General features: G+C 45.7%; 1 protein-coding gene across 3 annotated transcripts in view; it reads right to left on the bottom strand.

The window, feature by feature from the left end:
• Positions 1–1239, bottom strand: part of GRAMD1C (GRAM domain containing 1C) — an 89086-nt gene extending 87847 nt beyond the window's left edge. For 2 of the 3 annotated variants that reach the window (XM_038385206.2, XM_043512121.1), the window contains exon 1: positions 979–1132. In XM_038385206.2, the coding sequence (XP_038241134.1) occupies positions 979–981 (3 nt within the window). In that variant the 5' untranslated portion in view covers positions 982–1132. Of the gene's footprint in view, positions 1–978 lie in introns of all 3 variants that reach the window. The other variant, XM_038385187.2, reaches the window with a different exon arrangement.
• Positions 1240–17172: the final 15933 nt, after the last annotated feature.

Raw genomic sequence — 17172 nt, 5'->3', positions numbered from 1 at the left:
TAACAGAACAGTGCTGTGGGAGCGAGTCCCCAGCCTGCAAGGCAAAGTCAAGTTTTGAACATTGCTGCCAAAGAGTGGGACAAGCTGGCAGTCCGTTCCCCTGAAGACACTGGCTGTATATGTGAGATCAAGTGCAGAAAGCAAGCTGACTTGCGACCCCCGTCCCATCCCCAGTCCCCATTCACAAATACAGGAATGGTGAGGGAGCAAGCAAAGGAGTCCTTCCCTGCAGAGCCTTGAGCGAAGATGGACAGCCCCTAGCCAATCAACCCCCACATATAGCAGAAATAAGAAGTTGGGAGCAACACCACTCCTCTTAGTCACTATAGGCCAGGGGTGGCCAAACCTACTGTCCCTCTGAGCCACATATGACGATCTTCAGAAGTTTGAGAGCCGGGGCACATTTGCCGGGGCTTGGGGCTTCAGCCCCACTCCTGCTGAAGCCCCAAGCCCCGGCAGGTACACCCCCCAGGGCTGAAGCCCCAAGCCCCGGCAGGTACACCCCCCAGGGCTGAAGCCCCAAGCCCCCCTTCCCTACTGGACAGAAGCCCCTACCCCACCACCCCACTGCAAGGCAGAGTCCTGTCCTGAGCTCCCCCAACCCAGTCTGGTAGGCGGAGAATAGGGAGTACATGGGGGGCTTGCGAACTGCACTTTAACAGTAAAAAAGCCACATGTGGCTCGTGAGCCACAGTTTGGCCACCCCTGCAGTAGGGCCTATCTGGACAGCTTGTTGCTTTAGCAGCTGTTATTGGGTAGCTAGCTTGCAAGGGAACAATAACTCAGCAGCTGGCATTGCAGGACTTAGGATGAAGCAAACACACTGGTCGAGCGTTAGGTCTCACATACACAGAGTTTGAGGAGACTATTAAACAGCTGGTTAAAAAGCCAAGTGGCTTAAAAATCATCTCCGAAAGAAGCAGACTCTTAGCAAAGCTAGAAAGCAAAAAAATTAAGAAAGAAGAATCAAATACTTACCATAGAGAGGAGAAAGAGATGCAACCTGCAAGCTGATTGCCTCTAAAATGAGCACCATAGGGCTGCAGCTGCTGCCTTCTCTGCAATTTAAAGGGCCAGAGGCAATAAGAAGACTATGTGGAGAAAGGCTTCAATATATAAAAGGAGTAAACCTGACACTAAGAGAGTTAGCTGATATTTAAGTGCTATGGAGAACAAGCTGGCTAATGAAAAGAGATATGAAGCTAGTCAGCTGAGGGTCAGGGCCTGGTATAGAGCTCCCCTTACAGCTAGCACCTTCCTTAGAACTTTTAATATTATATGCAGGGACATCTAAATTTTTGCTCACAGCTGAAAAATAAATTACATTTTGCTAGACTCCTGTGTCCTATGAGTGAGTGGTATGGTGGAATAGCCACACCGCATGGTCCCCTTCTGGGACAAAGGGAAGATTCATAGATACTAGAATCATAGATACTAAGGTCAGAAGGGACCATTATGATCATCTAGTTTGACCTCCTGCACAACGCAGGCCACAGAATCTCACCCACCCACTCCTGTGAAAAACCTCACCTATGTCTGAGCTATTGAAGTCCTCAAATCGTGGTTAAAGACTTCAAGGAGCAGAGAATCCTCCCTCAAGTGACCCGTTTCCCATGCTACAGAGGAATGCAAAAAATCTCCAGGGCCTCTTCCAATCTGCCCTGGAGGAAAATTCCTTCCCGATCCCAAATATGGCGATCAGCTAAACCCTGAGCGTATGGGCAAGATTCACCAGCCAGATTCTACAGAAAATTCTTTCTTGGGTAGGTCCCTGGCACTCTTCCCATCTCATCCCCCCTAACTCCACAAAGCCCAATCTGCAGAGAGAGGGATCTGCAGCTGGAAGAAAGTATTGTGAGGGGGAACCATTAGAGATGCATGTCCCACCGGTCCCAAAAAGAAGCAAGAAGAGCACTAATGCAGCTTGGGGATGCCTTAACTCTTCTATGACCTTTTCTGCAGTAGGAAAACACCCATTTAAAGTTGTGTCCCTTGGACAATGACAGCCTGTCTCCAAAGGTTTCAGAAGGGAGAGTAGGTATCCCAGAGCTGGTGCAGAGTCACAAAGCTTCCAGCACAGAAGGCCCTACTCTTCTGGGAATCTGGAGGGGACCCTATTACCACAGCCCTTGTCCCCAGAAGGATGACCCAAGGAAAACTGCATGAGGGGATCCTCACTGGGTTTTCCATTCCCCAGCCCCACAAATAGTTTCACAGGAAGAAAGTGTTCTGGGCTGTAATTCTACCAGCACACCTTCATGCATGATTTCTGTTTTCTTTCACTGTTAAGTCTGTAACTAGATTTAAACCTGAATAAAGTAAAATCAATAAAAAGAATTCAGAAATCCAACTTCTGTAGTGATTAAGAACCAGGTGTTATTATTATTTATTTTATTTTATTATTAGTGTTGATTTAGAGGTATGTGATTAACTGATCCCTAGCTGTTTAAAAACCACCTTGGGGACCAGTACTTCTGAATGAAAGGTCCTGTATAAATATGGAGTGATAGCAGGCATTTTATGTCATGTAGTCCATCAATCTGATTTAAAAATTTTATTAGTATGATGTTTGAAAAAAAAAAAAAGTGAACGGTACAGAGTTTAAGCGTAGGAGATTCTGGTTATTCATAATTAAATTCATAGATACTAAGGTCAGAAGGGACCATTATCAGGGAATAACGTACAGATTATCAAGGGGTGTGTAATTCACTTTAAGATTGGATGGTGTAAGAAATACATAATCTGCAATATCCCTGATTGGGGGTAAAAGGTTAACGGGTCAAAGTACAGACATTGAGATATGAGGGTATGTTGTTCATATAATGGTTATGTTCGGGTGTGGAGTATAATGAGTGGATATGATGCTGAGGATGAATTGACCTTCATATGGTGAGATTTAACATTCAGTGAGTTTATGGTTCCAGTTCATATGGTCCAACGGAAAAAGTCTCTCGGTCCCTTTCTCATAGTCGATGCACGATGTCGCTCTGGCTCACACCTCCTGGTACCGTCAGTGGCCGGGGAAGTGTTTGGTACAGATGTCCCTGGACCATCGGATGGTGTCTGAGACCATGAGGCGCCACATGAGCCATGCATAGCATCGACGGATCCTGCAGGTCTATTACACAAATGGATTACCCTAGTTTTAATGTAAAATGAATTTTAAATGCTACTGTACAGAGCCACCTAGAGGGGAAAGCGTGAAAACCTGCTTTCAAGAAGAAGAAAATAAACTTATATAACTGAACAATATTGAAAAGTAGTCTAGCCCCAACATGTTTCCAGGAGAAAAAGAAGGGTTATAAAACCTAATAGAAATGGAAATATGTTCATGACATTAACAAAAATCTGTGAAAACATAACTGGATTTAAATGTTGCCCTGGTATGTTGGAAACAGAATTTTGCCAGTGCAGGGGAACGAGAAGGTGAAGTAATGTAGTATATGGGGATGAGAGTAAATAAAAAAACAACAGTTGTGACTGGGCTTAATGGTTTTTAGATTCAAGCACACACAAGAGCTTGCTGAAGATGTCTTCTCTGAGGGAGCAATCATCATGAATTACTTTATTTGGTAAGTGTTTTGATATACTATCCATTCTTTCCAGCTTTTAGTTACATCTACGACAGATTTCAGTTGCACCCTACACTCTGCCAGATTAATGCATCTTCTTCCCCTGGACTCTTTCTCTCATGGCTAACTCTCTGTCCTTTCTCACACTTCCCTTTATTCCTGGAATATTCTTCTTGATCCTAGGCACTGCGGGTGAGATTTTCAACAGAGTTACGCGCTCACAAATGGGGCCAAACGTTCAGACATGCTCAGCACCCAGCAGCTCACAGAGTGATGCTTGTGGTTAGATTTTCAAAAGAGCTGAGTATGCATCTTGCACCCAACCAGCTGAGCTCTTTTGAAAAAAATGACTATGGCTACTGAGCTCACTTGAAAAGCTGGCCCCATGAAACCACCTTCTTCTTTAAATACCTCCTGAAGCCATGAGCTCATTGGTTGAATAATGCTGGTCCAGGAATAATTTCTTCTTCACCAATCCTGCCTGACTGGTGGATTTTACTCCCTCAGGCTGTAAGTAAATTAATAGCATAGCCAAAATAAATAAAGAAAACAGTAAAGCAACCAAGACCTGTATATAAAGCGTATCTCATACTGTTTTATAACCCCCATCCTTCTCATGTCCCCCAGCCTTTGTCTGTCATCTCTTACCATGGTCTAATTTAGGGCCCAATCCTGCTGCCACTGAAAGCAATGGGAAGGGCTGCTCCTGCCAACTCCCCACAAACACCTGGTGCACCTGCATGGCTCCCTCTAGCAGCCATTAGCAGCCACTCCGGGTTCCGCTCTCCCCCACCCAGCCAGGCTCGGCAGCCATTTTGTTTCCTTGATTATTTGTGTAAGCAAGTGGTGGCAAAAGGGTTACACATGTACTTTGCACTTGCCTCGCTTTAACTAACCCCACCCACACAGAGCACAACCCCTCCCCCCGACTTCACCCTCCCAATACAGCCTCCCTCCCCACCCAACCCCCAAGGCACAGCCCAGGAAGGGTGCAGCCATCCAATACAGCCTCTTTTCCCAGCCCTCCAAGGAACCTCCTCTCCTGATACAACCTGACCCTTTCTGCTCCCGCCCCCTCGGCTCCCCACCAGATCCCACTCCCATAGCCTGGGAACCCTTTTCCAGCAGAGCCCTCCTCCCCCAAACTTGTGTTTCTTCATCCTTTTCCTCCCCAAACCCAGCAGCACTGCCTGTTCTGTGACAATTAAGCCTATATGTGCTCCAGCCAGAGAAATCTGCTTCTATTGCTGCTTTCCGAGGAGGCCATTTGAGGCCTTTGCTGTGGGAAGCCTTATGGGCCATAAACTGCAGTGCTCTGGCAGTCACCCCGTGTCACAGTACTCAAGGTGATAATGATCTCTGTGACTAGAGTCCCCACCCAGCTGCTGGAGCAGACAAGCCAACGCCAGTATTGCTAATATCAAGCATTCAAAAATCATGAGATTGGTTTAAAAATAATAACATCTGGATTCTTTTCATTTGCCTTCTGGATTTTGAGTCTCTAGCGTTCATGTTTTCAAACTTTTCTTCACAATCGAGCGGGCTGAAAAAAATTTTTTTTTTAAATGAAAGCTGAGATCTCTCATACTCCCATGACTCCAGGAGCTGGTGCTTTAAGAAAAACACCAAATATCACAAGACTCACAATAAAATCATGAGATTTTAGCAACAGCTGATAATTCCTTGTTCTGTAGTTTAGAAATTGCTGGTATGTCTTTTTTCTCAAGCGTAACAAATTTATTGGGAAATGCACACAGTGGGTACTGAGTGAGCTGTTGCAGAATATGGAGCTGGCTACTGGAGTTCCTCCCATAAAATAGCTGTTCCTGTGTTTGAGCCTGGCTTTACTTTCCACAGACAAGACAGTACCTTCGTCAGCTTTGCAGACAGGTCTGCTATTTTCAACCCCCTTCCCCATTCCCAGGGGACATAACCCATAACCAAGCTTCAGTTAACCATAGGTTAAATTAGGATTTTTACTACACTGAAAAAAATATTTTGGGGGGATATATTTTCGTCACACGCACAGCACATATGACCAGATTTTCAGAGGCACTGAGTATCCACAACTCCCAATAGAATCAATAGGAAGTATGGAGGCCCAGCTGCTGAGAAAATCAAGCCAATGCTGGGTTTTTTTCACTTTCATTTGGGGCTCAACAGACAAGGAACCCTCTATTGAATATGCAGTCATCAGCTCCAGGTTCCGGCGCTGGTGTACACAAGTCCAAAGCAATAAAGAGAATAATTGTTGTGTCCCCACCGCATTTCGACAACACGGAAGCCACATAACAAGTTAAAATGTGGCAGTCATCCAGGTATCATGCTGTGAACTTGAAGTTGTGGTAACTTTAGAAAGTGACTTTCATTGGGCAGAATGCGAACTCCTGTTGCAACAGCAGAGATATTTTTTTGCCCATACAATCTGAGAGGCAGGGTAGGGCAAAGTGACTATATATTTCAGCAGCTATGAAACAGCAAGCTGGGAAATTCTATGTCTATGCAGTGCCTCTTCTCCTGTTCTGAGTGCTGATCTGTTTAAACATCTTCCTTAATCTGGAGGAGTTTGACTTATTTCTGAAATTTGGTTTGTGAAGCTTTTTTTTTTTTTTAAAGCCATTCTCCCCTAAGGACTTCTCAGGATACAGAAGGAATTTTGTGGGTCAAATTCAGTACTGGATTTTGCATTGAAAAACAGATTCCTGTTTATAGATCCATTCCTATTTAGCTCATATGCATGTTTGTTTGCGTTTCATCCCGAAGGGGAAATGTATCTTTCCATTTCCATTAGTTCTCAAGAAGGCTGACTGTGTACCTTCATTAGTAGCAGCTTTATGGCTTGTTAGTTTTTCTGACATATTAGCAGGGCTTTGGAGCTGTGCTCTGGCTCCACTCCAGCTCCAGGCAAAAACCTGCAACTCCACTGCTCCAGAGCTGCTCCATGGGCTCCGCTCCAAAGCCCGGCGTATTACTACCCAGTGTGTTCGCAGAACAGTTATAAATATTAATTTTCCAAAGCCAACCTCAGCCAAAAATTCTTATAAATTAAGCAGAGGTACATACAGTCATTTATCATTTAATTATAGAATATAGGGGTCAGATCCTGGGATGTGATGTGGCTGTATTGCACTGGATTGCTGGCAGATCCCAGCTGTAAAGCCAGCATAACTAGTTGCTGTAGTGTAGGAGAATTCTTTGATGGTGGAGACCTGGTATAATGATTTTTTGCCACTCCCCTCCCAAATGTCCACTTAGTAGGTATGGCCAAAGGAATGGGGGCATGACCAGGAGACCTACGCCCTGTGCCAATCTCCAGCTACCATTTTAGTTCCTTGAGGTTGTTTGCACCTGGCGTAAAATAAAGACGCCCATAGGCTGTTCTGATTTATTCCAGGGACCAGCCATGTATACAATAACCCCAGGTTTGGGGTAGAGCAGAAGTAAACTTTATTCCATCTTTGAGCTACCCCGCCCCCTTTAACCTGCCTTGTGTGTGCCTCAGGACCCAGCCCTAGATATGAAAATCTCAGCTTTATATTAAAATTACTTCTTAGGTTCCTAATCCATTCCTCCTGGCCCGAGAGGCTTGTCCCCTGCACTATATTTCCCAGTGCATTGGTCAGCCAAATTTTAAGTATCTTAAAAGCAAAAAAACATAGAGCTTGTCCCCATAGAGCTTGTCCCCATTGGGGACGATAACTAGTAGAGCCTCTCCTACGATAGTGCTTGGGGTGTGCTATAGACCGCCGGGATCTAAATTAGATATGGATAGAGCCCTTTTTAATGTTTTTAATAAAGTAAATACTAATGGAAACTGCGTGATCATGGGAGACTTTAACTTCCCAGATATAGACTGGAGGACCAGTGCTAGTAATAATAATAGGGCTCAGATTTTCCTAGATGCGATAGCTGATGGATTCCTTCATCAAGTAGTTGCTGAACCGACTAGAGGGGATGCCATTTTAGATTTAATTTTGGTGAGTAGCGAGGACCTCATAGAAGAAATGGTTGTAGGGAATAATCTTGTTCAAGTGATCATGAGCTAATTCAGTTCAAACTGAACGGAAGGATTAACAAAAATAAATCTGCAACTAGAGTTTTTGATTTCAAAAGGACTGACTTTCAAAAATTAAGGAAATTGGTTAGGGAAGTGGATTGGACTAAGAATTTATGGATCTAAAGGTAGAGGAGGCCTGGGATTACTTTAAATCAAAGCTGCAGAAGCTATCAGAAGCCTGTATCCCAAGAAAGGGGAAAAAATTCATAGGCAGGAGTTGTAGACCAAGCTGGATGAGCAAGCATCTTAGAGAGGTGATTAAGAAGAAGCAGAAAGCATACAGGGAGTGGAAGATGGGAGGGATCAGCAAGGAAAGCTACCTTATTGAGGTCAGAACATGTAGGGATAAAGTGAGACAGGCTAAAAGTCGAGTAGAGTTGGACCTTGCAAAGGGAATTAAAACCAATAGTAAAAGGTTCTATAGCCATATAAATAAGAAGAAAACTAAGAAAGAAGAAGTGGGGCCACTAAACACTGAGGATGGAGTGGAGGTTAAAGATAATCTAGGCATGGCCCAATATCTAAACAAATACTTTGCCTCAGTCTTTAATAAGGCTAAAGAGGATCTTAGGGATAATGGTAGCATGACAAATGGGAATGAGGATATGGAGGTAGATATTACCATATCAGAGGTAGAAGCGAAACTCAAACAGCTTAATGGAACTAAATCGGGGGGGGCCCAGATAATCTTCATCCAAGAATATTAAAGGAATTGGCACCTGAAATTGCAAGCCCATTAGCAAGAATTTTTAATGAATCTGTAAACTCAGGAGTTGTACTGAATGATTGGAGAATTGCTAATATAGTTCCTATTTTTAAGAAAGGAAAAAAAAGTGATCCGGGTAACTACAGGCCAGTTAGTTTGACATCTGTAGTATGTAAGGTCCTGGAAAAAATTTTGAGGGAGAAATTAGTTAAGGACATTGAAGTCAATGGTAAATGGGACAAAATACAATATGGTTTTACAAAAGGTAGATCGTGCCAAACCAACCTGATCTCCTTTTTTGAAAAAGTAACAGATTTTTTAGATAAAGGAAATACAGTGGATCTAATTTACCTAGATTTCAGTAAGGAGGTTGATACCGTGCCACATGGGGAATTATTAGTTAAATTGGAAAAGATGGGGATCAATATGAACATCAAAAGGTGGATAAGGAATTGGTTAAAGGGGAGACTACAACGGGTCCTACTGAAAGGCGAACTGTCAGGCTGGAGGGAGGTTACCAGTGGAGTTCCTCAGGGATCGGTTTTGGGACCAATCTTATTTAATCTTTTATTACTGACCTTGGCACAAAAAGTGGGAGTGTGCTAATAAAGTTTGCAGATGATACAAAGCTGGGAGGTATTGCCAATTCAGAGAAGGATTGGGATATTATACAGGAGGATCTGGATGACCTTGTAAACTGGAGTAATAGTAATAGGATGAAATTTAATAGTGAGAAGTGTAAGGTTATGCATTTAGGATTCTTGCATTAATAACAAGAATTTTAGTTTCAGAGTAGCAGCCGTGTTCTGTATTCGCAAAAAGAAAAGGAGTACTTGTGGCACCTTAGAGACTAACAAATTTATTAGAGCATAAGCTTTCGTGAGCTACAGCTCACTTCATCGGATGCATTTGGTGGAAAAAAAGAATTTTAGTTATAAGCTGGGGACGCATCAATTAGAAGTAACGGAAGAGGAGAAGGACCTTGGAGTATTGGTTGATCATAGGATGACTATGAGCTGCCAATGTGATATGGCTGTGAAAAAAGCTAATGCGGTTTTGGGATGCATCAGGAGAGGCATTTCCAGTAGGGATAAGGAGGTTTTAGTACCGTTATACAAGGCACTGGTGAGACCTCACCTAGAATACTGTGTGCAGTTCTGGTCTCCCATGTTTAAAAAGGATGAATTCAAACTGGAGCAGGTACAGAGAAGGGCTACTAGGATGATCCGAGGAATGGAAAACTTGTCTTATGAAAGGAGACTTAAGGAGCTTGGCTTGTTTAGCCTTAACCAAAAGAAGGTTGAGGGGAGATATGATTGCTCTCTATAAATATATCAGAGGGATAAATACAGGAGAGGGAGAGGAATTATTTAAACTCAGCACCAATGTGGACACAAGAACACATGGGTATAAACTGGCCACCAGGAAGTTTAGACTTGAAATTAGATGAAGGTTTCTAACCATCAGAGGAGTGAAGTTTTGGAATAGCCTTCCAAGGGAAGCAGTGGGGGCAAAAGATCTATCTGGCTTTAAGATTCTACTCGATAAGTTTATGGAGGAGATGGTATGATGGGATAATGTGATTTTGGTAATTAATTGATCTTTAAATATTTAGGGTAAATAGGATTAATCCCCTGAGATGGGATATTAGATGGATGGGATCTGAGTTACCCAGGAAAGAATTTTCTGTAGTATCTGGCTGGTGAATCTTGCCCATATGCTCAGGGTTTAGCTGATCGCCATATTTGGGGTTGGGAATTTATTTTCCTCCAGGGCAGATTGGAAGAGGCCCTGGAGGTTTTTCGCCTTCCTCTGTAGCATGGGACACGGGTCACTTGAGGGAGGATTCTCTGCTCCTTGAAGTCTTTAAACCACTATTTGAGGACTTCAATAGCTCAGACATAGGTGAGGTTTTTCGTAGGAGTGGGTGGGTGAGATTCTGTGGCCTGTGTTGTGCAGGAGGTCGGACTAGATGATCAGAATGGTCCCATCTGACCTTAGTATCTACGAATCTATGAATCAGGGAATCAGATCTGATTTCCACATGACAGGTGGAGATACCCATCTCTATACTAATGAAGAGAATGGAATAAAAAGAGCTTAGTGGCAGAGTCAACAAAGCATTTGGCAAGAAATATTCCTGGATGCCAACATAAGGGCATTGTCTATTTAAATATCAATGAACTAGTCACTTCCCAGTTGCGCAACATGGAAAAAAAAAGTCTGCACTGTGACCTTCACAGTGAAGACCCAAAACACAGCTGGCACTAAAAGACACAGACCCCTCTTTTGGGTTCTGATTTTTAGTGATTAATTGCAATCTCAGTGATGTATATTGAGATAAAGATACAGGATCACAACAGATGACAAGGTCAGTTATATCAAGGTGGAAGTAAAACTCGTGGTGAACAGCGATGATGTTAGAAAACACAATTAATAAAAAGTGCCGATGTAAAAATGGTACCTTCTTACTCAATAAATGGAGAATAGATACTGCAGATGGGCATATGAAATATGGTCTGGTCTCTTATTTCAGCCCTATATTTGTATAACGACGTCACTCAGGGGTGTGAAAAATCCATACCCCTGAGCAACGTAATTATATTGACCTAACCCCCTGCGTAGGCAGCATTATTTCAGTTGGAGAGCTTCTCCCATTGACATAGCTACCACCTCTCGGGAGAGCTCTCCCATCGGCTTACAGCATCTTCATCAAAGTGCTAAAGTGGCGCAGCTGCATCGGTTTATGTGTAGATTTGCCCTAAGAATAGGATACTCCAAATAGTTAGGACAAAAGGGTGGCTGTTTAATGACTAAAACAATTCTGACTTTTCCTGAAAGTGGGCATGCAGAGGTGCTCACCACTCTTATTAAAGCAATAGTTCATTAGAGAGACAAGGTGGATGAGGTTATATCTTTTACTGTGCCAACTTCTTTTGGTGAGAGAGACATGCTTTCGTGTTTATACAGAGCACTTACTCAGGTCTGGGAAAGGTAAGCAGAGTGTCTCAGCTAACCACAAGGTGCAGCAGATAGTTTAGCTCAGGGGTTTTCAAACTGGGGGTCAGGAGGTTATTACATGGGGGGTTGTGAGCTGTCAGCCTCCACCCCAAACCCCGCTTTGCCTCCAGCATTTATAATGGTATTAAATATATTTAAAAGTGTTTTTCATTTATAAGGGGCAGGGCTGTCCCTAGCCATTTGGGTGCCCTATGCAGCCCCCCAGGGTCTGGGCGGCAGGAGCTGTGGGGGGCCACTTTCAGGGGCCCCACAGGCCCAGAGTGGCCCGGGGGGATTAGCAGGGGGCCGGGAGCAGCTCGCTCCGCTTCCCTCGCCCCGGCCGCAGCCGTGTCGCTCAGAGGAGGGGGCTTGAGGAAAGGTATCTCCTCTTCACCGGCAGTGGTGGGAAGCAGAGCAGCCCAGCCCCAGCCTGCTCTACTCCACCAGCTCCCAGTCGCAGCGCTCCGCTTCCCGCCGGTGAGAGAGGGGTCGGTCCTTTCCCGAACCCAAGCGACATGGCTGGGGCCGTGTTGCTCTGCTTTCCGCCGCTGCCACTGAGTGCAGGGTTGCTGGGAGAAGAGGTGGAATGGGGCGAAGCAGGGGGTAAGAGGCAGGGCGGAGGGAATTGTCCAGGGCTCCACACCCCCATAGGGATGGCCCTGCCCCTTGCAGTGGGTGCAGCCCACAGGGGGGCCGGCCGAGGGATAGGGCTGGTTGCGGGGCTGGTGCTGCCGCGTATGCAGCACGCAGCTGCCTAGGGCACCGCGATAAGGGACAGCCCTGATAAGGGGGGTCGCACTCAGAGGCTGGGTATGTATGGACACAAATCAGACATCAGGAATTATAACATTCAAAAACCAGTCGGAGAACACTTCAATCTCTCCGGTCACTCGATTACAGACCTAAAAGTGGCAATACTTCAACAAAAAAAAACTTCAAAAACAGACTCCAACGAGAGACTGCTGAATTGGAATTAATTTGCAAACTGGACACCATTAAATTAGGCTTGAATGAAGACTGGGAATGGATGTGTCATTACACAAAGTAAAACTATTTCCCCATGTTTATTTCCCTCCCCCACACACACACTGTTTCTCACACATTCTTGTTAACTGCTGGAAATGGCCCACCTTGATCATCACTACAAAAGGTTTTTTTTCTCTCCTGCTGGTAATAGCTCACCTCACCTGATCACTCTCGTTACAGTGTGTATGATAACACCCATTGTTTCATGTTCTCTGTGTATATAAATCTCCCCACTGTATTTTCCACCAAATGCATCCGATGAAGTGAGCTGTAGCTCACGAAAGCTTATGCTCGAATAAATTTGTTGTCTCTAAGGTGCCACAAGTCCTCCTGTTATTTTTGCTGATACAGACTAACACAGCTGCTACTCTGAAACCTGTCATTGCAGGAACAGGAATTGTTTCGTTAAGAAAATAAAACTTTAAAAATATTTTAAATTTGGATTCTAAACCATCTATTGCTGTTTTGTTTTCATGCTTGGTACCCCATCCAGTTGGTCCAGTTAGGCATTTCAGAGGGAAAAGATTCCTCTTGTTTTGTGAGCTGAGGTTTGTTTCCAGAAATGCAGCGCACTCAGCTGCCCCAGAGCTCATGGCTGTTTGATACTATGATTAGCAGCACAGGGAAATGCGGTTTAAATCCCTGCAAAGTATCTCTACTATTTATACATATAAATAGTGCTGTCTCTTCTCTGGTTTTGAATATAACCCGGGGTACTGTCAATAGACTTGTTAATAAACAGATAAAAGTCTGTTGGCAGTGTTCCTGAGTACCTCTTCTGTCTTTCAAGATGCCAGCTGTCAAAACAGTGTGGGACATTTGGATACTGTTGGCTTCCAACCTTCATGCCATTGAAGGAGAGAGACAGTGAATGGGCTGATTACCAATCACCTTTCTGTTGAGCAAACATCAAAGCAAGTCCCATCCTTGTCCTTCCTGCCATACCATGACCATAAAGGAGCTGCCTAATGTTATTTAGCTCAGTAGCCTTCCTTGTTAGGCTCGCTTGGCTGGTTGAGCTCTCTTCTTCCCTCCCTCTTAATTTCTCATCTCCTTCTGTCATTTTGTCCCCTCTCCCCTCTGACCCGTGCTCTACTCTGCCTGGTGCACTTAGAGTTGAGGGCAGTTTGGATAAAAATCCGGTTCTCCCAGGTAGAAAGTGGGCAGATGATGTATTTGAAAGTTAATGAGAGGGGAATATGAGAGTTGTGGGAAATATTCACATTCACCCTTAAACTCATTTGAACAGAGACTTGGGCTGGAGGTTCCATGAGTTCTCACACACACCCAATCCTGCCAAGAGTTTGGGCCAAGATTTTAAAAAATGGTTGCCTAAACTTAGGCTCCTAAGTCCATATCTAGGCACCTAAGTAAGTGACCTGCTTTTCAGCTGTGCTAAGTACCTAGCAGCTCCCACTGTTCCACTATTAACTAGGTTTGCCAACTTTCTACTTGCACAAAACTGAACACCCTTGCCCTGCCCTCTGCCCTGCCCCTTCCTCGAGGCCCCTCCCCCCTCTGTTGCTCGCTTTCCCCCGACCCTCACTCACTTTCACTGGGCTAGGGCAGGGGGTTGTGGTACAGGAGGGGGTGAGGGCTCCAGCTGGGGGTGCAGGTTCCAGGGTGGAGCTAGAAATGAGGGGTTCAGGGTTCAGGAGGGCTGTAACCAAGGCATTCGGAGTGTGGGAGCAGGCTCAGGGCTGGGGCAGGAGGTTGGGGTGCAAGAGGGGGTGTGGGCTCTGGGACGGAGTTTGGATGCGGGAAGGTGCTCAGGGCTTGGGTTGGGATGTAGGAGGGGTGCAGGCTCCAAGAGGGAGTTTGGGTGCAGGAGGGTGCTCAGGCTGGGGCAGGGGGTTGGGGTGTGGGCTCTGGGAAGGAGTTCGTGTGCTGGAGGGGATTCTGACCTGGGGCAGGGTGTTTGGGGTGCTGGCTCTGGCTTGTGATGCTTACCTCAGGTGGTTCCTGGTCGGCAGCGCAGTGGGGCTAAGGCAGGCTCCCTGCCTGCCCTGGTTCCACGTGGCTCCCGGAAGCGGCTGGCATGTCCTGCTCCTAGGCACAGGGGCAGGCAGGTGGCTCTGCATGGTGCACACTGCCCGTGCCTGCAGACGCCGCCCCCACAGCTCCCATTGACTGCGGTTCAAAGCCAATGGGAGCTGAAGAGCCAGAGCTTGGGGCGGGGGAAGCACACAGACCCTCCCTGGCTGTCCCTGCACCTAGGGGCTACAGGGACATATCAGCCACTTCCAGGAGCCATGCAGAGCCAGGGAAGGGAGGGTGCCTGCCTTAGCCCCACTGCACCGCTGACTGGACTTATAATGGTCCGGTCAGCGGTGCTGACGAGAGCTGCCTGGGTCCCTTTTCAACTGGGCGTTCCTAGCAACCCTTCTATTAACCTCAACACCGTTTATCTTTCTCTCTGTGCAGCTGTCTTCATTTGTGCTGAAGATGCAGCGAAAGAGAACGCAACCATCACCCTCAACTCTCCTGCTACTGCTCACACAGTGGTGCTGCTCCTAGTGGTGACCACCCCTGAGGCATGGCATCCATTTGTGGCTCAGATCCCAGCCAAGGAGAAAGCCAAAGAGGGTGAAACCGTTGCCCTGAATTGCCAATTTCACAGTCCCTGGGGCCCATCCCTGAGCAAGCTGACAGTGAAGTGGTACAAAGAGGATGAAAAGGGGCAGAGGGACCTACTGGAGAACAATGTGACTGTCTTGACAAACTATTCCAGGGCTTTCATACATGGAAACTTATCCCAAGGAGATGCTTCCCTGACTATTCTCAATGTGACAGTCAGTGATCACGGCATTTATTTCTGCCAGGTGACACTGTCCAATGGGAAGGTGGTGATGGGGATCGGTACAAAGCTCGGGATCAGGAAAGCACTGGGTAATATTTTGGGTTCATTTCAATTCCCCCCACCCCCCTTTGAAGTTCATTTGTGCACTAGTAGATGGAAGAGGGGAGCTGATACTAATTGGTAAAATAACTGACAGTATAGAGCAGGGGTGGCCAACCTGTGGTTCCAGAGCCACATGCGGCTCTTCAGAAGTTAATATGTGGCTCCTTGTATAGGCACCGACTCTGGGGCTGGAGCTACAGGTGCCAACTTTCCAGTATGGTGGGGGGTGCTCACTGCTCAACCCCTGGCTCTGCCACAGGCCCTGCCCCCACCCCACACCTTCCTGCCCCCTCCCCTGAGCCTGCGGTGCCCTTGCTCCTCTCCCTCCTCCCCAGAGCCTCCTGCATGCCATGAAACAGCTGATTGGGCAGTGTGGGGAGGGAGGGAGAGGCACTGATCAGCAGGGCTGCTGGTGGGTGGGAGGCACTGGGAAAGGGTGTGGGGGCGAGCTGATGGCAGGGGCTGCTGACATATTACTGTGGTTCTTTGGCAATGTACATTGGTTAATTCTGACTCCTTCTCAGGCTCAGGTTGGCCACCCCTGGTATAGAGTATGCCTCTCATCAGATCTTTGCCATTGTCTGGTGAAATCTCACACACGTTTTGATAGCCTCATTAACACGTCATCCCCACAAGATGTGCTTCATGACCAATATAACTGCCTTTCCATCTTTCTGGGGCAGTGGAATGCATCAGTTCAGCGATATGCTTGAATGAAAGGGACCAGAGAATGAGAGAAATCTAACTCACAATGGACATTATTTACCACAAAACTTGGTCCTCCTAAAACTGATCTAAATAAATCAGAGCTTTAGAGATGGAAAAGATCTATTAGGTTGACTAATCCACCTCTTGGCCAAACTGTGTATCAAACTACAGGATTGTTCCCCATAATATATTCTCTTGGCTATGCCCACACTAGTTTTGGCATTTCCCCACCTTTCATAGGAGGTTTTTGTACATTGTAATAGATTCATAGATTCATAGATACTAAGGTCAGAAGGGACCACTCTGATCATCTAGTCCGACCTCCTGCACAGCGCAGGCCACAGAATGTCACCCACCACTCCTATGAAAAACCTCACCCATGTCTGAGCTATTGAAGTCCTCAAATCATGGTTCAAAACTTCAAGGAGCAGAGAAGCCTCCCTCCAGTCAACCATGCCCCATGCTACAGAGGAAGGCGAAAAAACTCCAGGGCCTCTCCAATCTGCCCTGGAGGAAAATTCCTTCCCGACCCCAAATATGGCAATCAGCTAAACCCTGAGCATATGGGCAAGATTCACCAGCCAGATACCCAGGAAAGAATTTTCTATAGTAACTCAGATCCCATCCATCTAATATCCCATCTCAGGGGATTTGGCCTATTTACCCTGAATATTTAAAGATCAGTTACTTACCAAAATCCCATTATCCCATCATACCATCTCCTCCATAAACTTATCGAGTAGAATCTTAAAACCAGATAGATCTTTTGCCCCCACTGCTTCCCTTGGAAGGTTATTCCAAAACTTCACTCCTCTGATGGTTAAAAACCTTCGTCTGATTTCAAGTCTAAACTTCCTGGTGGCCAGTTTATACCCATTTGTTCTTGTGTCCACATTGGTGCTGAGCTTAAATAATTCCTCTCCCTCTCCTATATTTATCCCTCTGATATATTTATAGAGAGCAATCATATCTCCCCTCAACCTTCTTTTAGTTAGGCTAAACAAGCCAAGCTCCTTAAGTCTCCTTTCATAAGACAAGTTTTCCATTCCTCGGATCATCCTAGTAGCCCTTCTCTGTACCTGCTCCAGTTTGAATTCATCCTTTTTAAACATGGGAGACCAGAACTGCACACAGTATTCTAGGTGAGGTCTCACCAGTGCCTTGTATAACGGTACTAAAACCTCCTTATCCCTACTGGAAA

The sequence above is a fragment of the Dermochelys coriacea genome, chromosome 1, assembly GCF_009764565.3.
Source record: "Dermochelys coriacea isolate rDerCor1 chromosome 1, rDerCor1.pri.v4, whole genome shotgun sequence".
NCBI classification, from domain to species: domain Eukaryota; kingdom Metazoa; phylum Chordata; order Testudines; family Dermochelyidae; genus Dermochelys; species Dermochelys coriacea.
The sequence above is the reverse complement of the archived record's forward strand: the minus strand, read 5'-3'. Positions and strand labels throughout refer to the sequence as shown.